At 40.3% G+C, this 27,405-nt stretch overlaps 2 protein-coding genes across 2 annotated transcripts in view; both read right to left on the bottom strand.

Moving 5' to 3' along the window:
• LOC124958706 (glycine N-phenylacetyltransferase-like) overlaps positions 1–9,585 on the bottom strand; it is a 38,313-nt gene extending 28,728 nt beyond the window's left edge. Inside the window, exon 1 of the mRNA XM_047517059.1 lies at positions 9,458–9,585. The gene's annotated coding sequence lies outside the window, so the exon portion shown is untranslated. The remainder of the gene's footprint in view (positions 1–9,457) is intronic.
• Positions 368–27,405, bottom strand: LOC124958708 (glycine N-phenylacetyltransferase-like). The gene is made up of 6 exons (XM_047517060.1): positions 27,131–27,405; positions 25,203–25,298; positions 20,151–20,258; positions 10,448–10,574; positions 9,458–9,629; positions 368–1,565 (listed from the first exon to the last, which is right to left on the bottom strand). The coding sequence occupies exons 2-6, from the start codon at positions 25,278–25,280 to the stop codon at positions 1,163–1,165; spliced, it is 888 nt and encodes a 295-aa protein (XP_047373016.1). The 5' UTR covers positions 25,281–25,298; positions 27,131–27,405; the 3' UTR covers positions 368–1,162.

Genomic DNA, 27,405 nt, shown 5'->3' with positions numbered 1-27,405 from the left:
TACATATGTAGGATGGACAGATCTAGAGATCTAATGTAAAACATGAAGACTATATGTTCTTTTAAAATGAGTAAAAAAATTATACTGGATATGGAATCATGCCAAATGAGTAGATTTGAGCTGTTTTGACATAGAAACAAAAAAAAATGGTGGGGGAAGGGAAAAAATGGCAGAATGAATCAAACAACATTACCCTATGTAAATTTATGATTACACAAATGGTATGCCTTTACGCCATGTACAGACAGAGAAACAATATGTATCCCATTTGTTTACAATAAAAAAAAAATTCACACAAAAAAAATGAATTTTGTACATAAATAAAGGTAGAACTTTTCTGGAAAAAAAAAAAAAGAAACCAAAAAAATGGGTAACTTTGTGACATAATGGGTCTGTTCTTTGTTTACTACAATCCACAGACATAAATATGTATACATGTATTCCACAAAATCAAGTTGTATATGCTACATACAAAAAATAAACTTATTTTAAAAATTAATTCTCCATTTAATTTATAAATTTATTTTTAAAATTAAATCTCCATTTAATAATAATTGTGTTTATCAGCTTTTCATTACAGTAACCAATTTTTTTAAATTTTAAAAAATAAATCTCCCAGGTATAGTATCCACTTGCTACCACATATTTGTACATGGAGTATATCAACATGATTATTAAAAAGACCCAAGAACATTGGCAAAGGGATCTCTAAAAAGTATGTAGTTAAGAGGCAGGTCATACCTTAACCACTAAGTAAAGGGGTTCTAGGAAAAGAGGGAAGAAAATACCATCACAAGATAAAGCCACATCTTGACATAACTAGAGATATCTGCCATTGGTAATAATCAATGTGGGAGACCAGGGTTCTAGGAGAAGCAGTAGGGAATCACACAGGTAGAAAGAAAAAGTGTCACCGAAATCTAGAATCGGAAGGAAGGGAACAAGGCCAATGGCCCCCTACAGAGAGGTCTCGCCATGCCCAGTCTACTGGATCTGAAGGGTAATTTGAGTGCAGGGACCACAGTGGTCCTGATGACCGTTCACACTGCTTCCCCAGAGCCCCACGATGTGACCTCCTTTACAGCTGGTTCTAATTTGCTCTTTCTCTGTCTACTCATCGGCTCCTCCAGTCACCAGTGCTCCTGTGTGTGGGGGACCGGCTTTACAGGGGCACACAGTTCCACTGATTCCAGTCGCAGGGCATGGGGATATGATGCAGATTTTGACTCAGTTTCTGTATGATTTTGTTGGCTCTGTCTGTATGGTTATAAGTGGGGAAGCCAAGCTTCTCTTGAACCTGGACGTGGACTTGAGTAATATAGGAGATGAGGCCTTGTCCCCGGTACTCAGGCACAGTGCCCCCCATTCGCAGCTCTCCAGTCTGGTCCATCAGGGCCCATGACACAGGCGTCCCTTCAGGTCCCAAAAGACAGGAGCTGGGGAAGGTCCGGATACAGCGCTCGATGAACCTCTGGCTTCTCTCATTGCCACCAAAATGCCAGAATTTATTCACCAAGGCAGCATGGGTCACGTCCAGCGATGAGACTTTAAACATCTCTTGGTTACTGTTGAGGAAAGGGGGAGGAGAACAGTGCATAATATGCATACTGTGAGGCATTATATTTGTTCCCAAAAATTATATTGAGAGGCATGTAGGACCACAGTTTCAGTAGCCAGACTAGCTGTGCGATCTCATGCGGTTAACAATGTCTGTCTGCCTCCATTTCTTCTTAAGTAAAACAAGGATATTAATAGCATTCTGTCAAAAGACAGAAAGGAATATTATAAGAACTATTGCATGAAAAGTACCTAGGATAGTGCCACACAAACAATAAAAACTTCACAAAAATGAACTATTATTCTTCTCGATGTTGTTATGACTCCCCATATAAGATGGAGTGGACGATCTCATCCCTATTTTACAGTTAAGAAAAGAATGTAAACATTCGACCCAGGTATCCCACTCCTTGCTTTATACCCAAAGGACTTAAATCAGCATGCTACAGTGATGCAGCCACTTCAATGTCAATGTTTATAGCAGCTCAACTCACAATAGCTAAACTATGTAAGCAACCTAGGTGTCCTTCAACAGATGAATGGATAAAGAAACTGTGTTACATATACACAATGGGATATTAGTCAGTCATAAAGAAAAATGAAATTATGGCATTTGCTGGTAAATGGATGGAGCTGGAGACTATCATGCTAAGCAAAATAAGCCAAACCCCCAAAACTGAAGACTGAATGTTTTCTCTTATATGCAGATGCAATATGGAGGTGGGGAAGAAGGTTACTCTAGATTAGGTAGAGGGGAGTGAAGAAAGGGGAAGGGGTATGGGGGTAGGAAGGAGAGTAGAGTAAAACAGACATTATTACCTCATGCACATATATGACTGCATGACCAATGTGAGCCTACAATATGTACATTCAGAAAAATGATAAATTATACTCCATTTTGTATGATTTATCAAAATGCATAAATGCATTCTACTGTCATGTGTAACTAATTAAAACAAATAAAAAATTTAAAAATATACAATAAAATAAATGAGAGGCCCAAAGCACATGCTAGCAAAAGTAAAGACAGAGCTTAGAGTCATGAAATCTTATCCACCATGGTCCTTGGCCACCATGTTGAACACATGGGAAAGTTGAAGTCCAGAGAGAGGTAACAATACGGGGTGCAGATGGATCCTGTTAGGAAATACTGAAGTCTGAAGACTCCTGCAATGGTTTTAAGAGGCTTTAGGAGACATCCATTGTCAGAGACCAAGAAGTTCTCATTCTGAGAACATTCTGACCTTTACAATAAGCAGCAGCGCCCCTCCCCCACTCCTGGCTGATAATTCTGACAGTATGGCGCCTCTGGCGCCCACGGCTTCTCTTCCGGGACTTCACCTTCCCGAATGCGTAGACTATCAGGAGCCCAATAGAAGAACACAGTCAACCAGCCTGCACCTCGTCATACCCCTCATTCCCTCAGCATAAATACCCGTGAGAACAATAAAAATTTGCAACTTGATCAGAATTCCTGTCTTGCTGTCACTCCCTGTGTCTCTTGTCCCTTCATTCCTTCTCTCTTAGGTTCGCCGTCCTCGTTGATGTCCTGCGGGTTGGGACAGTTGGTGCCCATCGTGGTTGATTGGAACCTTTGAGAAGCGAACGCCGCCCTCTGGGGAAGCCTTGGCCAAGCAGGATTCGGGATCGCCTCGGTAAACGCGACCAGGAGTCAGATCCAGGAGGAGAGTGAGGCCAGCGCAAGGTGAGTGACACACCATGGGACAAGCAGTTTCGTCACATGATTTGTTTCTTACGGGTCTCAAGGAGGCCCTCAAGACTCGGGGAGCGCGTGTTAAGAGAAAGGATTTAAGATCATTCTTTTTATACATAGAGGATTTGTGTCCTTGGTTTCCCCTCGAGGGGTCGATTGATGGTAAAAGGTGGCTCAGAGTAGGAGACTGCCTCAAAGATTATTATGAGACTTTTGGTCCTCAAAAGGTGCCAGTCACTGCCTTTTCTTATTGGAATTTAATTAATGAGATTCTTAAACGTTCACCCTTTGACAGTGGTACTTTAAAACTTGTAAAAATTGGGGAGCAGGCAATGCAATCCGCCTCTCGCCTCGCCTCGGCATGCCCTTCAGTTAGTATTCAAATGCCCCCTACTCAGCCTTCTCAGGACCCTGGGACCCTCCCAGACCCCAGGAACCTCCCAGACCCCACCTTACCAAAGGAGTCCCCTAAAAATCCTCCTAAGATTTATCCGGTTTTAAACCACCATGATGAGTTGACCCCAGAGGATGAGGCTACCCTGGAGGAGGCAGCGGCTCGATACCATTCTCCAGACCTGCCACCTCTTAAAAATCCACCTCCCTCTTATATATCCCCTGCCTTTTGTGCTCCGACCCTTCAGGGACCCTACTGCCCCCCCCAGACATTTTTTCCCCGCTTCCCTTGCCTAATCTAACCCCTTTACGCGAGTCTCTCCAACATAGGCGGGAACAAATCCAACTTTTAAAAGAACTAAAAGCCCTTGATGCCGAACTTCGCTCACTGGTCTTGGGCACGGAGTTAACACAAACTGGCCCAAAACCCCTTAATACTCGTAAGGTGAAGCCATGTGGTCAGCCTGTTCTTGCCTTTCCAGTCACTCGCAGTCAAGCTGATCAGCCCGCCCAAACTGAGGCAGAGAATTTAAAAGGAAGTCAGGAAGAGGAATCAGGGGAGGAACAAGAGGTAGAACCAGAGAGAGAACAAGAGGAGGACCAGGAATCAGGGGATGAGGAGGAGCCCACCTCTGGACAGAGTGGAGCCCTTGGTTCTTATAAAAGGCTGAGCCTCTGCTTTCTTAAAAGACTTAAAAAGGCTCGTATGCAGTATGGCCCCACTGCACCTTATACACTGGCCTTGCTAGAGAACTATAGTACACAATGGCTCACCCCTAATGATTGGAAATTTTTGGCCTGAGCCACCCTCAGTGCGGGTGACTTCCTGTTGTGGAACGCAGACTTTAGGGAATACTGTCGGGAAACTGCCCCCCAAAAATTCAACCAAGTCTTCCTCTAAATCCTGGACCTATGTTAAACTAGTGGGTAATGCGCCATTTGATACTAACCCTAAACAGGCGTGTTTTCCTACTGGGCTCCTAGCACAGGTTCAAACTGCTGGTTTGCACGCTTGGAGACGGCTCCCTCAAAAGGGCTCGGCCACCACCTCCCTAGCAAAAATTCGTCAGGGTCCTGACGAGCCTTACAGTGACTTTGTTGCCCGGCTTAATCTAACTGCGGAGCGCTTACTTGGACCAAGTGAAAACGAGAGCTCCTTTGTAAAATATCTTGCCTTTGAAAATGCCAACCCAATATGTCAAGATGTTCTTCAGCCCCACAAAGATAAAGGGGACCTTTCTGACTTCATTAGGCTGTGTGCCGGGGTAGGATGGCCCATGCCATGGGTCTCGCCATTGGCGCCGCCTTCACCAAGGCCCTTCACAACCCTGGCCCACGTACTTGCTTTACTTGCAAACAACCTGGCCATTTTGCGCGAGACTGCCCAACAGGGAGACTGGGTCAAGGACCCATATCTCCTCAAACAGGAGCTAAACCACCTCCGCTCACCCTTTGCCCGAAATGTGGTAAAGGTCGCCACTGGGCCAAGGAGTGTAGATCCAAGACCAATGCCCTTGGACAGCCTATTCCCTCTAACCTCTTGGGAAAATCCTCTCAGGGTCAGCCCCTGGCCCCGACCGCCCCCAGAACAAACCCAGGGGTGATAAGGTTTGTTCCCTCTCAGACTCCCAACCCAATCCAGGCCCCCTGTCCTTCTCCACAATCACCTCCCTCCAACGCGCTACCCCAGGCAGCGCAGGATTGGACCTTTGTGCCTCCACCAATACAATATTAGACTCTATGCAAGGACCCCAAATAATACCCACTGGGGTTGTAGGCCCCCTCCACCTCATATGTGTGCTCTTATTCTTGGGAGAGCTTCTACTACCTTACAAGGTGTTCAGGTCTTTCCTGGCATCATTGATAATGATTACACTGGAGAAATTAAAATACTGGCCACAGCTATTAACGGAGTAGCGGCCATCCCTGCAGGAACAAGAATTGCACAATTAATACTTCTTCCCCTCAATTCAGGAAACACTCCTGCCACCCAAAATTCACCACAAAACACAGCCTCTTTAGGTTCCTCTGATGTGTATTGGGTCCAACCTATCTCCCACAAAAGACCCACTCTTACCTTATTTATTGAAGGAAAGAAATTCCAAGGGATCCTAGATACTGGTGCGGACGCCACAGTTATTTCTCAAAAATATTGGCCATCAGAATGGCCCCTCACCTCATCACTAACTGACCTTAAAGGAATAGGGCAATCAAAAAACCCCTTAGTTAGCTCCAGGGTGCTTAATTGGACTGACACAAAAGATAACACAGGAAATAAAGGAACTGTTACCCCCTTCGTTGTTCCTGATCTCCCTGTCAACCTTTGGGGACGAGACATTCTAAGCCAAATGGAAGTTATTCTTGCTAGTCCCGACTCTTTAGTCCCTCATCAAATGCTCCGTATGGGCTTTATCCCTGGTACAGGCCTTGGGAGGCTAGGACAAGGACAGGTTGAGCCTGTATAACCCATACAAAAAACAGACAAATTTGGATTTGGGTATTTGGATTTTTAGTGTCCCTGACCCTCCTGTACCCCATGCAGACAAAATTATTTGGGAAACTCAAATTCCTGTGTGGGTGGATCAGTGGCCCCTTACCCAAGAAAAATTAGAGGCTGCCTCCATGTTAGTACAGGAACAGTTGACAGCTGGCCATGTGGAACCCTCAACCTCACCCTGGAACACTCCTATTTTTGTTATTAAGAAGAAATCAGGCAAATGGCGCCTTTTACAGGATTTGCACGCTATCAATAAGGTTATGCACCCGATGAGGGCACTACAGCCAGGCATCCCTACACTGGTAGCTATTCCTAGGGACTATTATAAAATGGTCATCGACTTAAAAGATTGCTTTTTTACTATTCCTTTACATCCTGAGGACAGACCCTATTTTGCTTTCAGCCTCCCCGGCATCAATTTTCAGGGCCCTATGCAAAGATTTCAATGGAAGGTCCTTCCCCAGGGTATGGCTAACAGCCCTAGTCTTTGCCAAAAATATGTTGCTCAAGCAGTAGACCCTGTGAGAGAGCGGTGGCCACAAGTTTATATATTACATTATATGGATGATTTGTTAATCGCTGCACCTAATACCTATGATCTTAACAATTGTTATTTGGATCTCTATAAGGCCCTCACTGCCTTGGGACTTCAGATAGCCCCTGATAAGGTTCAGACACAGGACCCCTACACCTACTTGGGCCTCAAACTTCAAACTAATCAAATTCAAATCCCTAATATACAATTACATGTGGACCATCTCCACACTCTTAACGATTTCCAAAAACTACTAGGGGATATCCAATGGCTAAGACCATATTTAAAACTACCCACCTATGTGCTTTTGCCTCTTAATGATATTTTAAGGGGAGATTCTGACCCTTCTTCTCCTCGAGAGCTTACTCCTGAGGTGCGGCAAGCATTAATTCAAGTCACAGAAGCCATTGCTCAACAATTTATTACACAAATATCTTATAACCTTCCTTTGGTTTTGGTTATATCACACACCCCTCATACACCTATTGGACAATTCTGGCAGCGGGATCCATATTTTAAAAATAAAGGTTGCCCCTTGCTTTGGGTTCATTTGCCCGCCACATCCTCTAAAGTTATTGCTGTCTATCCTGCTCAGGTAGCTTCTTTCATATCCAGACAATTGATTTCTGATGTACAGATACTTTCGAGCACCATACAAGATCTTCAAGATCAGGTGGATTCCTTAGCAGAAGTGGTCCTACAAAATAGGAGAGGTTTAGATCTTCTAACTGCCGAACAGAGAGGCATTTGTCTGGCTTTCAGGAAAAATGCTGTTTCTATGCCAACAAGTCAGGAATTGTTAAGGACAAGATCAAACAGCTGCAGGAAGACTTAGAAAAACGCCGACGAGCACTGGCTGATAATCCACTATGGACTGGATTCAGTGGACTCCTTCCCTATCTCCTTCCCTTCCTAGGTCCCCTCCTCTGCTTGCTGATTATTGTATCTATAGGTCCTTTGATATTCAACAAGATCATGGCTTTTCTTAGAGCTGAAATTGAGGCTATACAGGCGAAACCTATTCAGGATCATTACCATCGACTGGAGATGATGGGTCGCGATGGTGCAACATCTGATCAATATTAGATCTTAATAAACCATCACCCCTGTGAGCTGAACTGGACAGCCAATGACGGGTAAGATTCATGAGAGCTCATACCAACCTAAGACAGGAAATGAGGGCTAGAGCCTCATTATCCAATGACGGGTAAGGATGTTGCTCTGCCATGGACAACCTAAGACAGGCGCAGTTCCTGAGGGATTGTCACTCCAGCTCTGTACCTGTTTGGGCAAGCCGCGCCCCCGCCTTGCCACATAGCCTCTATCACCCCCTTAAAATATGGCTATCGAAATATGGTCAATAATTTTATATAAGAAAGGGGGAAATGTCAGGGACCAAGAAGAAGTTCTCATTCTGAGAACGTTCTGACCTTTACGATAAGCAGCAGCGCCCCTCCCCCCCTCCTGGCTGATAATTCTGACAGTATGGCACCTATGGCGCCCACGGCTTCTCTTCCGGGACTTCACCTTCCCGCCGGCGCAAACCTCACCTTCCCGCCGGCGCGAACTTGCAGCCTATCAGGAGCCCAATAGAAGAACACAGCCAACCAGCCTGCACCTCGTCATACCCCTCATTCCCTCAGCATAAATACCCATGAGAACAATAAAAATTTGCAGCTTGATCAGAACTCCTGTCTTGCTGTCACTCCCTGTGTCTCTTGTCCCTTCATTCCTTCTCTCTTAGGTTCGCCGTCCTCATTGATGTCCTGCGGGTCGGGACAATCCATGAAATAGACTGGTGAGGTTAGAAGATCTAGACCCAAGCTTCAGTTAGACCCCACCATGTGGTGAGCAAGCCACTTCAACATCAGTCTGCTCTCTCAGGAAATAGGAATAACGTCTCCTCCTCTGACTACATTGCAAGAGTAGATAAAAGGACCCAACACAGTTCCAGTTTCTAGACTTACAATGTGAATAAGTCTCTTCCAGGCATATAAACACACAGAGTGTTATGGGATGAATGATCTACTGATGAAATTCTCACTATCAGTTACCATGGAAATTAACAGAAGAAAATATGTAATGTGTTTAGATTCTCATTATTTGGAAACATTTTCTCCTTGAAAGTGGATTCATTAGTGGATAAGACCCTACTATGTGCCAAATACTATTCTGGCTATTGAGAATCTATCAGTGAACAATACAGAGAAGATCCCTGCTCTAAATATCATGAGGAGGCAACAAACAGGTAGTAATGTTCTCCAGTAAGCTGTTTTCAGGTAATGGCAAGTCCAATAAAGAAAATTAAAATTGGGTTTTATCATAAAGAATTAGGACAGGGCAAGGGTTTTACAAAAGGTGCTCATAAAGAACTACCATAGGAAATAAAATTTGAGAGTGTGAGAAGCAAAATGAGAAAACATGGAGATTCAAGGGAAGGACATTTTAGACAAGAAAAGACCAAGTTTGATAAATGCAAAGGCAGGAGCAAGCACATGAGGTCAAGGAGCAGAAGGACAGCCAGAGATGCTGAGTGAGTAACAGGGCCAAGGTGACCTCCAGGAACTGAGGGTGCAGGTCTTGTGGGGTCCATAGAAGGGTTTGCATTTGTTCAAAGTGAGGTGAGAAATGGTGACTTTTAGGCAGGTCATCACCCAGGAGAGGGAGTCTGGGAGGTAAGGGTGAACATACGGAGAGAGGTTGGGAAGCTACTCTAGTGACACAGGAGCCCTGCAGAGAGAGCATCTTTCATCACACTCACATGACCCGGGGTGCCCTGGATTCAGAACGTAAGTTCTTTGTATCCAGCAGGAAAGGCACCAGTTTCTTTGCTGTCTGAGGCATCATGTAGAGAATGCATTGTGTTTTCTTGACCTGGACTGATTTAGCAGCTGCAAGACTTTGTATCACCTCATCCAAGCTGGACTGTGAACCTAGAAGGGAGTAAATAAGGAGAGAAGTCACTGCATGGAAGGGACAAGAAAGGGCCCAACAGAAGCATGCAGGACTTAGAGTGAGTCACTCTTGCTTCTGGAATTGCCACCAACAGTGTGATGTGGCCAAGTGACTCCCTGGGACGGGTTTCTCTTATGCAAAAATAGTACTGGAAATGCTGACAGTATCACTCTGAAATCAAAGACAGGGGTATCTAACTCATAGTAGCCTATTTTGTGCATTTGCTATATGCCCAGATATTGGCCTTATAGTTCATTTAATTCTTACACTGACTCTATGTTTTATTTTCCTCATTTTTACTTATGAGGAAACTGAGCAATAGGTACCTTACATCACCAAACAGATCACAAAGCAGGAGGCAAGCAAGGGGGCGCCCTTCAAAGTCTGACTCTAGAGGTTCACAACCACAGCAGGTGTCTTCTTTGGTGACTTGGAGGTTCCTCTGTGACACTAGCAGCTGTAGTTCCAGGAATAGAAGACAAGAGGGCAACCTCTGCTCTCACACCCAACAGCCTGAGGGATGCTGAATATGTTTGCAGAATATATTTTGAATCTTCAGCTTACTAAGAATTACCTTGCTCAGACTTCCTAATAACAACCACGAAGTGCACAATGTTTGAATTCTACTCCCCTGCACAGTTGGTGACAGTCAATACAAGCAGTGGACACTAGGTTGAGATTCTGAGGCTTGGGGGAAGGAGATAAGGGTTGTATGGGAATGTGCTCAGGGTGAAAAGTGGCCCTACAGAGGTAGACACTGAGGTCTGACAGCCAGCACACACCCTAGCCCCCTTACTTTGGATCTGCAAATGTTGTTTCCAATTGATGACATCTGATAAGGCAAGGGATTCTTGACAGCTCTTGAGATCCTTAGAATAGATTTGGTAGGTGTTGGTGTAGTGATCAAGGTCATCTGTCATCTCCTGTTTGGTTGGGCAACAGGGAATAAGTTGAATTTATCATACCAAGAGATCTCAATATTTGTTCTAATATTGCCCCATATTGTTATATTACAAGATTAAATATAGATATTTTCTGCACATACTATCACTACTTTCTGCAATCATTTACATCATGATACCAAGTCAAGGATTCTGTTCAATTCCTGTTTAAAAAATTTTTGCTAGCCCAACGTGTTCCATTACAATTTCAACCAACCAAAGGTGCTCTAAACATTTTTCTATAATTTTGTATTCCTCAAGGAGAAATACAAAAAATGATATTGTCAAAGGGCATGCTTCAGCTACAGGAGGAAATCTTACTCTATTTTAAACAGTCTAGGAACAAACATTTTGAACTCGATAATATTTAAATTGGCACAGGTATTCTTGTATTACAATTTTTATCTATACATCATAAAGCTATACAAAATGAATATACATTGTGTCTAAAATATAAATCACAAAGCACCACTGTTATAAACAGCTTGCATTCCTAACAAAATGAAAACACAAAATTTGTTTAAAAAGACCTTCTCAAAGTTAGCAAATGAGAGTTGGGATTATCTGAAGATGAAGGAAGGACCAGAGGACAGATCCCTGGCTAGTGCAGAGCAGGCGGAAAACTTCAAACAGAAGCAACTCACAGCTTGATCATAAAACCATTGACACTCACTGTTTCTAACGTAACAGTTAAAAAGCAAACATTATTCAATTTCTAGATGTTAATAATTTAAGTTTCTTTATTTTAGTTTTCTGTGTCATTTCTTGGTGTTTTCACAAAAGTTTTGCATGTTTCTAAGGTTTACAACATGATCTTATGGGATAATATAGTTAGCAAAATGTTTATTACACTGAAAAAAAATTAGCAGATCCATCATCTCACAGAGTTACCAGTTTTTCTCTGTTTCTGTGGGAATAGCAGTTTGAATTTACTAAGTTAGCAGAAAGTGTAGTACATTTTTATGGCCTCCAGTCTTCTTGTTGCACATGAGGTGCTTAGTATTGACATTCTACATATCAGTTACGATTCCTTTGGCCTGTCTCCTCCCACGCCCCCCACCACTTACGACCTGGTTAACTACTTTTGTCTTCTCTGGGTCTGCACACCTGTATTTTTTTTAAAAGTCACATGTAAGTGAGATTATGCAAATTTTTTCTTTCTGTGATTGGTTTATTTCACTTAACATAATGTTCAGATTCACCCACATTAGGCAAAATGGCAGAATCTCTCTCTCTCTCTCTTTTTTAGAACACCATGAACTTCCTTTATTTAGGTATGCATTTGCATTTCAGCATTAATGGCCTGAACAGGAAGTGGGAGACGCAGCAACGTGCCAGAAGGCCCAGCCCACCAATTCCAGGATCCGCTGTGTGCGGCAGCTCTTTCGCAGTCCCTGGCACCTGGGAAGCAGGGGCACCAAAACCATCCTGTGCACTGGGTCCAGGTTTCTCTGGTTCCAGTTGTCAGATTCCACACTAGACCATTGTGGATGGCAGGGGAACTCCAACAGGAGCCCTGTTCATCCCTTATTTACTGTCTGAAAGCCAAGTCATTACAGGAAAGGGAAACAATCCAGAGGGACTTGTGTGCCTACATGCGCCTTCATGTGGCCTTTCTACAGGTCTAACCAGCAGGGACTACAAGGGCTGGCAAGTCTGTGTAACCCTGGTGACTGCCCTGTCCACCTTAGGAAGACATGGGCCAAAGACGCATTGACTGAGGGTGACAGCAGAGTGGCAGGGCCCAGGAGCTACAGCTGGCAGAAACTCTTTTTAAGGCTGAATAACATTTTAATATAATATAATTATAATTATAATAATTATTATCACAATTATACAATTATGATAATTAGTATTATAATTATGATAATATATTTGTTATATTAATTAGATAATATAACTAATTATGTAATTAATGAAACTATATACATATCATGAAATTGAAATTTCATATAATAGAAGTGTATATGTGTGTGTGTATACATAGGCACATACAGACATGCAGTTGTCCATGGATTCCTGGTTGTTTCCATGTCTTGGCTATTTGCAATAAATATGAAAATGCTTATTTTCAAAGTGGTGATGATTTTTCTTGAAATACATGCCCAGAAGGATTACTCAATATAAATTTTTATATCGAGGTGCTTTCTTTGTACACCTAAGTTGTTGAGAGTTTTTGTCAAAAAAGGATGCTGGAATTTGTCAAATTTTTTTTTTCCTCATAAATTCAAATGGTCACATGGGAGGGCGATCCAAGATGGCGGACTAGAGAGGGACTGCATCCCAGTTGCACAGAACCCAGGAGTTAAGAAGGGGAGGCATTGAGAGACTCGGACCAAAATAGAGCCACGGGTGAGTCTGCCCACTGGGTAAAGCTTGGCCCGGGTGGCAGGCCCAGATAGAGGTGGCTTATCAGAGGAGGGCAGGGCAGCTAGAGTCTACCCAAGGTAGCCTTCCACACTCCGGCAGTGGGCTCCCCCCACACGGCCAGGTGCACAGTGCAGGCCCCCAGTGAGAGCCTTCCCGCACAGAGCCAGCTCCAAGCCCTGGAACCAGCAGGGGGCTAGGGGAAGCTTTCTTCGGAAGCACTGCATTATCAAGTTCCTCCAAGACTTCAGGCTACTGAAGGCTGGGAGGTGATACACTGGAAATCTACCGGGACACTATAAGCCAATAGCGGAAATCTGCAATATCTTAGTGTCCCACTGACAGCTGACCGATATGAGAAAACAAGGGAAGAAAATGTCCCAAACAAACCTAGATACTACATCAATAAAACCCAATGACAGCACAGCAGAAGAAATGTCAGAAAGGGAGTTCAGAATGTACATAATTAAAACAATCAGAGAAGCAAATGAGGAGATGAAAGAACAAATGCAGGCATTGAAGGAGGAGATGAAAGAGCAAATGCAGGCATTAAATGATCGCACCAATCAACAGTTAAAAGACCAAATACGGGAAGCAAGAGATCATTTCAATAAAGAGAGATACTGAAAAAAAAACAAACTGAAATACTTGAAATGAAGGAAACAATAAACCAAGTTAAAAACTCCATAGAAAGCATAACCAATAGAATAGAACACCTGGAAGACAGAACCTCAGACATTGAAGACAAATTATTTAATCTTGAAAACAAAGTTGGCCAAACAGAAAAGATGGTAAGAAATCATGAACAGAATCTACAAGAATTATGGGATATCATGAAAAGGCCAAATTTAAGAATTATTGGGATTGAGGAAGGCTTACAGAAACAAACCAAAGGAATGAACAATCTATTCAATGAAATAATATCAGAAAATTTCCCAAATCTGAAGAATGAAATGGAAAACCAAGTATAAGAGGCTTATAGAACTCCAAATATACAAAATTACAACAGACCCACACCAAGGCACATTACTATGAAAATACCTAACATACAAAACAAAGACAGAATTTTAAAGGCCACGAGAGAAAAGAATCAAATTACATTCAGAGGGAAACCAATAAGAATATCAGCAGATTTTTCAATCCAGACCCTAAAAGCTAGAAGGGCCTGGAACAACATATACCAAGCCCTGAAAGAAAATGGATGCCAACAAAGAATCTTATACCCAGCAAAACTTACCTTCAAATTTGACGATGAAATAAGATCCTTCCATGATAAACAAAAGCTAAAGGATTTACAAAAAGAAAGCCAGAATTACAGAACATTCTCAGCAAAATATTCCATGAGGAAGAGATGAAAAACAACGATGCAAATCAGCAACAGGAGGGGCTAACCTAAAGGAATAGCCAAATAAAGGAGAAACCAAATCATGTCAAAAAACAAATATGAGTCAAATGACTAGGAATACAAATCATATCACAATAATAACCCTGAATGTTAATGGCCTGAACTCATCAATCAAAAGACATAGACTGGCAGATTGTATTAAAAAGAAAAATCCAACAATATGCTGCCTGCAAGAGACTCATCTCATAGAAAGAGATACCCATAGACTTAAGGTGAAAGGATGGGGAAAAACATACTATGCACACGGACACAGCAAAAAAGCAGGAGTATCCATCCTCATTTCAGATAATGTGGACTTCAAGCCAAAACTAGTCAGAAGGGATAAAGAAGGACATTACATGCTGCTTAAGGGAAGCATAAATCAGCAAGACATAACAATCATAAATATCTATGCCCCGAACATTGGCTCATCCACATACGTCAAACAAATCCTTCTCAATTCCAGAAATCAAATAGACCACAACACAATAATACTAGGCGATTTTAACGTACCTCTCTCACCACTGGATAGATCGTCCAAACAAAAATTGAATAAAGAAACCATAGATCTCAATAACACAATCAGCAATTTAGACTTAACAGACATATATAGAATACACCATCCAACAAAGAACGAATACACTTTCTTCTCAGCAGTACATGGATCCTTCTCTAAAATAGACCATATTTTATGCCACAAAGCTACTGTTAGCAAATACAAGAAGATAGAGATACTACCTTGTACTCTATCAGATTATAATGGATTGAAATTAGAAATAAATGACAGAATAAAAAACAGAAACTTCTCCAATACCTGGAGATTAAATAATACACTATTATATGATGAATGGATAACAGAAGACATCAGGAGGGAAATAAAAAAATTCTTAGAAGTAAACGAGAACAAAGACACATCATATCAAAATCTCTGGGACACTATGAACGCAGTACTTAGAGGAAGATTTATTTCATGGGGTGCATTCAAAAAAAGAAGTAGAAATCAACAAATAAATGACTTAACACTACAGCTCAAAGCCCTAGAAAAAGAAGAGCAGACCAATACCAAAAGTAGTAGAAGACAGGAAATAGTTAAAATCAGAGCCGAATTCAATGAAATTGAAACAAAAGAAACAATTGGAAAAATTAACAAAATAAACAGTTGGTTCTTTGAAAAAGTAAACAAAATTGATAAACCCTTAGCCACACTAACAAAGAGAAAGTGGGAGAAAACTCAAATTACTAAAATTCGGAATGAACAAGGAAACATCACAACAGACACGAGTGAAATACAAAACATAATTAGAAGCTATTTTGAAAATCTATACTCCAACAAAACAGAAAACCTCAAAGACATCAACAAGTTTCTAGAGACATATGAATTACCTAAACTGAACCAGGAGGACATACACAACTTAAATAAACCAATTTCAAGCAATGAAATAGAAGAGGTCATCAAAAGCCTACCAACAAAGAAAAGTCCAGGACCAGATAGGTTCTCAGCCGAGTTCTACAAAACCTTTAAAGAAGAGCTCATTCCAATACTCCTCAAAGTATTCCATGAAATAGAAGAGGAGGGAACACTCCCAAACTCGTTCTATGAAGCCAATATCACCCTGATACCTAAACCAGACAGAGACACATCGAGGAAAGAAAATTTCAGACCAATATCCTTAATGAACAGCGACGCAAAAATTCTCAACAAAATTTTAGCAAATCGCATACAAAAATATATTAAAAAGATAGTGCACCACGATCAAGTGGGTTTTATCCCAGGGATGCAAGGTTTGTTCAACATTCGAAAATCAATAAATGTCATTCACCATATCAACAGACTTAAAGTTAAGAATCACATGATTATTTCAATAGATGCAGAAAAAGCATTCGATAAAATACAGCATCCCTTCATGCTCAAAACACTAGAAAAAATTGGGGTAGTGGGAACATTCCTTAACATTGTAAAGGCCATCTATGCTAAGCCCATGGCCAATATCATTCTAAATGGTGAAAAACTGAAAGCATTCCCCCTAAAAACTGGAACAAGGCAGGGATGCCTGCTTTCACCACTTCTATTCAACATCGTCCTTGAGACTCTAGCCAGAGCAATTAGACAAACCAAAGAAATTAAAGGGATACGAATTGGAAAAGAAGAACTCAAACTATCCCTATTCACTGACGAAATGATTAAATATTTAGAGGAACCTGGAAATTCCACCAGAAAACTTTTAGAACTCATAAGTGAATTCAGTAAAGTAGCAGGTTACAAGATCAATGCTCATAAATCCAATGCATTTTTATACATAAGTGATGAATCTTCAGAAAGAGAAATTAGGAAAACTACCCCATTCACAATAGCATTGAAAAAAATAAAATACTTGGGAATCAATCTCACAAAAGAGGTGAAAGACCTCTACAATGAGAACTACAGAACACTAAAGAAAGAAATTAAAGAAAACCTTAGAAGATGGAAAGATCTCCCATGTTCCTGGATAGGCAGAATTAATATTGTCAAAATGGCCATACTACCTAAAGTGCTATACAGATTCAATGCAATTCCAATTAAAATCCCAATGATGTACCTTGCAGAAATAGAGCAAGCAATTATGAAATTCATCTGGAAGAATAAAAAACCTAGAATAGCTAAAGCAATCCTAAGTAGCAAGAACGAAGCAGGGGGTATTGCAATACCAGATCTTCAACTCTACTACAAAGCAATAGTAACAAAAACGGCATGGTATTGGTACCAAAATAGACAGGTAGATCAATGGTACAGAATAGAGGACATGGACACAAACCCAAATAAATACAATTTTCTCATACTAGACAAAGGTTCCAAAAATATGCAATGGAGAAAAGATAGCCTCTTCAACAAATGGTGCTGGGAAAACTGGAAAACCATATGCAACAGAATGAAATTAAACCCCTATCTCTCACCCTACACAAAACTCAACTCAAAATGGATCAAGGACCTCGGAATCAGACCAGAGACCCTGCATCTTATAGAAGAAAAAGTAGGTCCAAATCTTCAACTTGTTGGTTTAGGATCAGACTTCCTCAACAGGACTCCCATAGCACAAGAAATAAAAGCAAGAATCAACAACTGGGATAGATTCAAACTAAAAAGCTTTCTCTCAGCAAAGGAAACTATCAGCAATGTGAAGAGAGAGCCTACAGAGTGGGAGAATATCTTTGCCAACCATACTTCAGATAGAGCACTAATTTCCAGAATCTATAAAGAACTCAAAAAAATCTACACCAAGAATACAAATAATCCTATCAACAAGTGGGCTAAGGAAATGAACAGACACTTTACAGAAGAAGATGTACAAGTAATCAACAGATATATGAAAAAATGTTCAACATCCCTAGTAATAAGGGAAATGCAAATCAAAACTACCCTAAGATTTCATCTCACCCCAATTAGAATGGCGATTATCAAGAACACAAGCAACAATAGGTGTTGACGAGGATGTGGGGAAAAAGGTACACTCATACATTCTGGTGGGGTTGCAAATTAGTGCAGTCACTCTGGAAAGCAGTATGGAGATTCCTCAGAAAGCTTGGAATGGAACTACCATTTGACCCAGCTATCCCACTCCTTGGCCTATACCCAAAGGACTTAAAATCAGCGTACTACAGAGATACAGCCACATCAATGTTCATTGCTGCTTAATTTACCATAGCCAGATTGTGGAACCAACCTAGATGCCCTTCAGTTGATGAATGGATAAAGAAACTGTGGCATATATATACAATGGAATATTACTCCGCAATGAAGAATGTTAAAATTATGGCATTTGCAGGCAAATGGATGAAATTGGAGAATATCATGCTAAGTGAGATAAGCCAATCTCAAAAAACTAAAGGAGGAATGATCTCGCTGATAAGCGGATGAGGACATATAATGGGGGGTAGGAGGGGTTAGCATTAGGTTTAGGGTTAGGTTTAGGGCTAGGGATAAGGAGTGTGGTAAGAATGAAGGAAAGAAGGACTGTATAGAGGGAAAAGAGGGGTGGGAATGGTGGGGGGGAAGGGAAAAAATAGTGAATCAAACATCATAGCCCTATGTAAACGTATGATTACACAAATGGTATGCCTTGACTCCATGTACAAATAGAGAAACAACATGTATCCCGTTTGTATACAATAATAATAAAAATAAAAAAAATAAAAAAAAAGAAATGGTCACATGGTGTCGATCTTTTCATCTGATTACTATGGTATATCATATTGATGGATTTGCATGTTTTAAAGCAGCCTTGCATACCAAGGATGAATCTCCCTTGGTCACAGTGTATAATCTCTTTGATGTGTTGTTGAATTTCATATGATTAACCTTTATATTTTTGTATGCAAGGTCTTTTTTAAGGTACTTAAATCCTGATCCTTCTTTTTTATTTTTTTCCATATTTTTGTTAGTGCATTATAGTTGTATGTATTGATGGAATTTGTTGTTACATATTCATACATGCACAAACTATAACAATATGTTGGCCAATATCACTCCTCAGCACTTCCCCCCTCCCTCCCTGTGTCCCTCCCCTAGGTCCTTTTCCTCTACTTATCTCCTTTGGTTTTTAGGACATCCACCTCCACCTTTGTTTTTCTTTTTCCTCTCTAGCTTCCACATGTGAGAGAAACACAGGACCCTTAACCTTCTGAGTCTGACTTGTTTCACTTAACATGATGGTCTCTAGTTATATCCATTTTCCTGCAAATGCCATGATTTCAGTTTTCTTTATGGCCGAGTCAAGCTCCATTGTATTTAGGTGCCACATCTTCTATATCCATTCCTTCACTGAGGGACACCTAGGCTGGTTCCATAGTTTTGCTGTTGTGAACTGTGCTGCTGTAAACGTGGGTATGCATGTGTCACTGTAGTAAGATGGCTTTAATTCTCCAGGATAAATACCAAGGAGTGCTACAGCTGGGTCGTATGGTGGTTCTATGCCTAGTCTTTTGAGGAGCCTCTATACTTATTTCCATCATGGCTGTGCTAATTCTCAGTTCCACCAACAGTGTAAAAGTGTGCCACTTCTCTACATCCTTTCCGGCATTTTTATTGTTTGTGTTCCTGATGACTACCTTTCTGACTGATGTGAGAGGAAATCTCAGTGTAGTAAAACCTATTCCTTCTTAAAATATGTGCTTAAAACATATTTGCATTTGAAGTGCGTTCATCATTTTGGGTGAGTTTTGAAAGATCTGGTGCCTATAATATAATACTCAAGTATAGATATTGTAAACTTATATTCCCATATCATTCTTTTTAACTTCACGTGTTTTTATCAGATTAGAATGTGTCCCCCGCGCTCTTGTCAGCTTCTGAAAATCAATTAAGCATCAAAATCCAGTTTGGGTGAAATATCTACCTGGACCTCTCCCCACCCCACAGTACTGAGGATTAAACCCAGGGCCTTGCACATACTAGGCAACTGCTCTAGGAGCCACGCCCCAGCCTTCCTGGAAGTCTTTTGACCCTCTCCCTACAACCTCTGAAATCACTAGTTTTAATCTTCTTTCAGCCAGTGCTACTTCTGACCTCTAAAGTATAATATTATAATATTAATCCAAAAACAGCTTCTTAGAATACAAGTGTTCTTGTGTGCTCTTGCACATTTTGACACCAAGTTGCAATTCTTCTGCTTTTCTGCTTTTCTCCGGGCTGTGAGCTCCTTGAGGACGAGACTAGAGGACCATCACTGTGATTCATTTCTGTTTCCCTGGCATCCATCATACTTCCAGATCTGTGTTACACACTCAGCAAATGTGAACACAGAGTGATCTTCATTCCACCCCAGACAACTTACCTGCTCCTGAGGGCGCACGACTACTGTATTAAAATCTGGCCATTTGTCCACCAGCGCCTTTAACTTGAAGGGGTTCCCCTGGTTGATGTGGAAGACAGTCCCGTAGACCTAAAACGTTTCAACCAAGTGAGAGTTAGTGCTTTACCCACATACACTGTGCATGCACATATTTCCATGTCAATACGCAGAAATCTACATGGTTGTGTTTCATGAGTACATGTTTATTACATGGAAGAACTATAATAAAATTTTCCTATCTCCTATTGCTGGTCATTTCAGTTTTCCCTGATAATTTAGGTTAGCTCTTCAAGGAAAATTCTTGCTTACATGTTTGAAAATATGCCTATTACAAATTTCAGATAGGAAATTTCTGTGTCAAAGGTCACATGCCACTTAAAGCTTTAAGAGAGGTTAAATGGGCTTCTGTCTATTTAATCATGAGAGAGCATAGTGTCCAAGTCATGGGCTTTGGTGACAGTAATGTCCAGGAACATCACACGTTGGACAATCCATTTAAACTTCTCTAGAATCATCTATTCAGGTATTTTTACCCTCAAGAGGCACATAGAGGGGGTATGAAAGATGGTGGAATGAGACAGACATCATTGCCCTATGTACTTGTATGATTACGAATGGTATGAATCCACATTGTGCATAACCATAGAAATGAAAAGGTGTACTCCATTTGTGTACAATGAATCAAAATGCAGTCTGTAAAAATAAAAAAACTTTAAAAAAGAAATTGAGACAGACATCCTCCAAATTGGAAGAAACACTTGATTACGGGAGAGGAAATACAACAGTAGTAGCCGTGAGGTCCTCAGGACCCAAGTGCAGCAGGAACATGGGGCCTCAGAGGTGGGGTGGAAAGTCACCCTGCTCAAGGTCCATGGAATGATGAACTTTTCAATATCCAAGGACCAGAGCTAATCCTGAGATTTCCTACTCCTTCTTTGAAATGTTTATATGTTCTGAGTTAATACTGTTGAATAGAAGTGGTGAAAGCAGGCATCCCTGCCTTGTTCCAGTTTTTAGGGGGAATGCTTTCAGTTTTTCACCATTTAGAATGATATTAGCCTTGGGTTTTAGCGTAGATGGCCTTTACAATGTTAAGGAATGTTCCCACTATCCCTATTTTTTCTAGTGTTTTCAGCATGAAGGGATGCTGTATTTTATTGAATGCTTTTTCTGCATCTATCGAAATAATCATGTGATTCTTAACTTTAAGTCTGTTGATATGGTGAATGACATTTATTGATTTCCGAATGTTGAACCAACCTTGCATCCCTGGGATAAAACCCACTTGATCGTGGTGCACTATCTTTTTAATATATTTTTGTATGCGATTTGCTAAAATTTTGTTGAGAATTTTTGTGTTGCTGTTCATTAAGGATATTGGTCTGAAATTTTCTTTCCTCGATGTGTCTCTGTCTGGTTTAGGTATCAGGGTGATATTGGCTTCATAGAACGAGTTTGGGAGTGTTCCCTCCTCTTCTATTTCATGGAATACTTTGAGGAGTATTGGAATGAGCTCTTCTTTAAAGGTTTTGTAGAACTCGGCTGAGAACCCATCTGGTCCCGGACTTTTCTTTGTTGGTAGGCTTTTGATGACCTCTTCTATTTCATTGCTTGAAATTGGTTTAAGTTGTGTATATCCTCCTGGTTCAGTTTAGGTAATTCATATGTCTCTAGAAATTTGTTGATGTCTTTGAGGTTTTCTGTTTTGTTGGAGTATAGATTTTCAAAATAGTTTCTGATTCTGTTTTGTATTTCACTCGTGTCTGTTGTGATATTTCCTTGTTCATTCCAAATTTTAGTAATTTGAGTTTTCTCCCTCTTTCTCTTTTATGAAATTCCCTGTCAACTGCAGAAGCTCAATATGGAAGTTAGATGTAGTTTGGGGGAAAATAAAGAGGTTATCTTTATTTTTAAACATTGGAATTTGGGATGAGTGATGTTCACATACACTGAAAATATACAGATATAAGTGCAATTATTCCTCCTTTCTTTCCCTATAGCAGCGCCTACAAATTGAATAACAGAGTACAATACACCTATTCAGTGTCACCATTTAGAAAATAGGCCACAGCACAAGCATTCCTTTTATCAGAGACTTTAGTGGATGTCTACTGGGAATATCTACCAAAAATATTGACTTTCTGGTTTTACTTATTTTACATGCAAGAAGGCAGAGACTCAAAGCTGTTTAACTTTTGCAATGTTACCCAGCAAATAGTGAATTTGCTACGTCAACGAAGTCTGACTCTGGACCCTGCCCTTTTGTCAGTGACTCACTGGATTAGTGACTTGGGGTTACCCAAAGTTCCTGTGGCTTAATCCATAAATGATCCCTATACAGGGTATCAGAGCACCAGGAAAAGGTAGCAAATAACATTATACCATTCTTACCAGGCTTCCCATCAGGAAGATCAGTATAGTAACTATACTAAACACATCATCCTTACTCTGCCCAGAAGATTCCAAATATGTGAGTCATTGACAAAATAAAATGTAAGCTAACATGGGTCTATACTCAGAGCTCTTAGGGGTTTTGTGTGTGTTTGTGTGTATGCTATCATAAATTGTAATAATTTTTAATTTTTAATTCCAATTGTTCATTGCTAGAAAATATAACTGATTTCTGTTGTTTTGTATGTTGACCCTGAATTCTGTTAAATTGCTAATCTGACTTACAGCTAGAAGATTGTTTTGCATCTTCCTTAATATTTTCTATATTAGCCAATCATGATCTCTGCAAATAGACTATTTTACTGGCAAGGATGAGAGTGTCACACTGAGTAGGAATAGTGAGGGTGGACATTTGTGCCTTGCTAACATTTTAGGGGAAATACTGAGTCTTGCGCTACTTATTCCTAGTTTACTGATAATTTTATGTTCATAAGGAACATTAAATATTACTAGTACCTTTAAAAATGATTATAAGGTTTTTCTTCTTTAATCTAATGATATGTTGATATAGTGACTTACATTGATTGATTGCACTTACATTGTTGATTGATTGATCTTTTTGTGGTATTGGGGATGAAACCTAGAGGTGCTTTACCTCTGAGTCACATCCCCCAGTCCTTTTTGGAGATGTTCTTACTAAGTTGCCAAGGCTGGTTTCCAACTTGCAGTATGCCTGCCTCAGCCCCTTGAGTTGCCGGCTTAACTGATGGATTTTTGAATGTTGAACCAGTCTTGGATTCTTAAGATGAATTCCTTTGGGTTATGATATGTTATTCTTTTTTAACACTGCTGTATTTGAGTTAATAGTATCTTGTTGAGAATTTTTGCATCTGTGTTAATGTTGGATATAGTCCTGTGGTTATCTTACAATACCTATTTCTAGTTTTGTTATCAGGGTAATTTGACTCGTAAAATGAACTTGGAGGTGTTCTCCCTACTCTGCTCTATCCTGAAAGAATTTGTGTAGAATTGGCATTATTTTTTCCTCATATGTGTGATACAGATTGCCAGTGAAGCTACCTGGATGAGGAGATTTCCTTGTTATCATGTGCTCATGTATAGATATGGAGCAATTTAGATTGGTGATTGTTGCTTTTTACAGAACAAATTGCAAAATGTCTGATTATAATGTTCATAATAGTATGTCTTTATTATCTGGATAGTATATCTATTCAGTTTGGAGTAATGTCCCCTATTTTATTCCTGACATTGATAATCTATGTCATCTCTATTTCTTGGTCAGTTTGGTCTTAATATTATCAACTATACCAAACTTTCCTAAGAATTAGATTTTGAATGTATTGATTTTCTTTATGTTTTTCTCCTCCATTCACATTCATTAATTTCTGATTTTTTTTTCAATCCTTCATTCCTCTTGCTAAAGGGTTAATTTACACCTAGTTTTTCAAGTTTCTAAGGTGGAAACTTAAACCACTGAGATGATATGGTTAATTTTTTATATAAGTAGATAATGCTACATATTTCCCACTTGTCAATACTTTAGTTGCATCTCACATATTGTTATATCTTGCACTTTCATTTTTATTCAGTTATAACACTCTAGTTTTCTTTGTGACTTTGAAGCATGGTTTTTTTAGAGGTGTGTTTGAATCATTTGAAGACAATTAGAGAATTTCCGGAAATATTCACTTTTTAAATTTTAATTTTAATATAGGGAGATATTTCTTGTGGTTTTAATTATTTAAAAATTCTAAAAAAAGATGATCAATCTTGGTAAATGTTCCATGACTTGACCAGAATATATATGTATCCTGCTGTTGTTGAAGAAAATATTCTTTCAATGTCAGTTAGTTCAGTATATTCATGTTTTCAAAGTACTTCAGGTTTTCCACCTGTTTTATAAATTACTGAGAAAAGAGTGGTGGGTTTCTCTATTTTTCCTTATATGTCTATCAGTAATTATCTCAATATCTCCACTCATTTTTCTGTCTTCTTGGTGAATTAACATCTTTATCATAATACAAAGACACTCTTTAACTCTGGTAATATTCTAGATCCTTTGCAATATATGTTACTGTGGGAAAATTTCTATGTGCAAGATCATTGATCCATTTTTCTTGCTCAACCCAAAATTACGTATAATCATCAGGGATTTGACAAAACAGGAATTGATTTCTTATTAATCTTCAAAGAAGAATCATGTGGTTGATGTCTTACCAGACACATGATTTTTAGGAAAACAAATTAAACATTAATGTGTTCATTACAGTCAACTTTGCCACTCTGGAGGACTTCCAATGTTGTATAACGCACTTCTTGCAAGAGTACAAAGGAATGACTGATTCATCACACAGCAAGGATCATACAAGATTTGAGTCACAGCATTGCCACTCACTAGTGGTGTGGTCTTGCTCAGGGCGGATGCCTCGGTCCCATTTGCTCTTCAGCTCCATGGGTTTGATAGACCCGCCTTGCTTCACGGTGATGGGAACTAAATCGGTGGCCACAGAGCAAGTGCCTGGCCCACCCCAGGTGTTCAGTGAAGGACCCTTCCTTTTCCCACCTTTCTTAGGCATAATATGATGTCCCCGCCCCACCACCGAGTCAATGCTCCACTCTTACCTTTAGGGACTCAGGGAGGCCCTTCTTTAAGGACTTCTCTAGCATCTGCAGCATCTGTGGACTTCGCAAAGGAAACATCTTGGCAGGTACTTTAGGCTAAAAAGAGGATCAAGAAACAGCAAGGGATGAGAACAGCTGGAAGACAGAGACACAAGAGGCAGTTCTGGTTAATGTCCAGAGCTACATTTCTGCTGCTCCAATGATGCCTGTTCACTAAATTTCTAACTCCAAGCACAAATAGGACTAGTGAAAGGACAGATGCCTCTTTCTGAAATTACTATACCTTTACAAGCTTTTAAAAGTATTTATAAACATTTGTTTTCATTTTTATATCACCCTCGATTCCAACAATTAAGAATGCACCGGGATTAACAAATCTATTCTCCAAGCACACATGAGCATCCTTTGAGGTTAACTTTCTATCAGTGACAAGCCTGACTCTGCCACTTAGAAGCTGCATGATACTGAAAGTTACTTACCTCCTCGCTGGCTTCTTCGTTTCCTCACCTATAAATGGTCATGACTATAATAGCACTAATTTCATAGGGGAGGTGAGACAATTAAATAATTCATTGCAGATAAGCAGCTTGAAACTGCAACTGGAACACAGCAGGTGCTCAATGATTACAATTATTAATACTCTTTTTATTCATTATTGTTTTAATTTTACAGATCAATGTTGTAGAGTGTGCAAGGGTGATACATGAGTATGATCAAATTGGGGTGATGAACATTTCCATCTGTCTTCACAGAAGCAACAGTCAATCCACACTGCCATCCAAATATGCTCCACTGAGTAACATTTCTTCTGCATAACCACCTGTTCTAGATTTCAATCAAATCGGAAAGGATTAAATGGGATGAATCCATGTAAAATGGCACTTAGTAAACAGGATAATGTGTTCTAAGTCTAGAGTAAAGTGCCTGTCTTGAGGGTGACTCAATATGTATGACTTATTTTAGTTAATGCTAACATTATTACCTAAAGAATATCTTCTCTTGATACTAGAAACAAAAAATGAAAGAAAGACAAAAAGGACTTCTCCTCTGAGACCCTACACCGGAGACCCAGAGGAGCTGCGCTCTGGTGGGTTGCCAGACAATGAGCAAAGTCCTTTGCAATGAGCAAAGTCCTATAAAAGACATTTAGTACCTTTGACATGGTCACTCCAGTGCTTGGAATTTGTCCAGAGAAAACAATTCCAATGAGCAAAAACAATTCCAAGGGGCAAAAATGCAATAATGCTTTGGGGAAAATTGTGTAAAGATAGAAATGTCACTTTTGTGTACATTTGTATAGAATATGTATAAAGATAAGAACTCAGAAGGAAAACTCAAATAACATTATAAGTGAGTTTTTTTTAAATTACATTTATTTTTTATGGTTTTAAGTTAACAACTCATCTCCTCTCTATTTCAGTCCCCATGTGAGAATCTACCTTGTCTCTCTATGACTAAACAGGGCACTTCAATTCCCCATATGTCAGTTACCTTAGGTAAGGCCGACCGCCTTAGAATGCTACAGAGGATTACATAAGATAAGGTTTGCATGGCGTGTGCACACCTTGTGTCAAATAAATGTCACCTGAGCCAGCATGCCCCTTTCAGGTGCTGTTATAGTTTCTGTCTCCCACCCACTGATAGCAAGCTCCCAAGTCCCTTCATATTTATTCATCAATACAGTCTCAAACCTGGCTTCATCCAGTCAAGGATTTTTGACAGATCTAGCAAGCTGCCCTGCACACAGCAGTTGTCTGAAACTGGTTTCTCCAATGGAAGAATTTCATTTACCCCTGGAAAAATTCTCAGCCCACATGAGCTCAAAAATTCTTATCCACATCCAACAGGAGTATTTTGCTCATTCTGCCTCAATAGGGAGGTAAAAAGAGATGAGGGGTCTCAGATCATCAGTTCTCCTTTGTTCTCACCTGAAAGCCGTCTTCTCATTTAGGCTCTGCAAAGGTCTGTAGGGAAAGACAAGAGGCAGCAGACTGTTCCAGAACAGGAAATATATCCTCTGAGGATGCAGGTTTTGAAAGGTACTTTGGTCCGTTTTCCCAGAAATGCATGCTGAGGTTCTTAATGGAACACTTGCACCAAGTTGTGCAAACTTCTGAGATCCCAGTGTGAGGGCAAGCCCCTCCCTCCAGGTTCCATGTTCAGGAGGTGGCCCTGTACTTGCTGGCTAGCATTGTGCATTCTG

Source organism: Sciurus carolinensis, chromosome 11, assembly GCF_902686445.1.
Source record: "Sciurus carolinensis chromosome 11, mSciCar1.2, whole genome shotgun sequence".
Classification (NCBI taxonomy): Eukaryota; Metazoa; Chordata; class Mammalia; order Rodentia; family Sciuridae; genus Sciurus; species Sciurus carolinensis.
This window is presented reverse-complemented; position numbering and strand designations above follow the sequence as displayed.

Excerpts from the sequence above, each read along its gene's own strand:
- LOC124958708 (XM_047517060.1), bottom strand. The coding sequence starts at position 25,280 with ATGTTTCCTTTGCGAAGTCCACAGATGCTGCAGATGCTAGAGAAGTCC. Across the intron at positions 10,575-20,150 it reads TCGTGCGCCCTCAGGAGCAG|GAGATGACAGATGACCTTGA; the intron begins GTAAGTTGTCTG and ends CCAACCAAACAG. Across the intron at positions 9,630-10,447 it reads ACAACATTTGCAGATCCAAA|GTTCACAGTCCAGCTTGGAT; the intron begins GTAAGGGGGCTA and ends ACTCCCTTCTAG.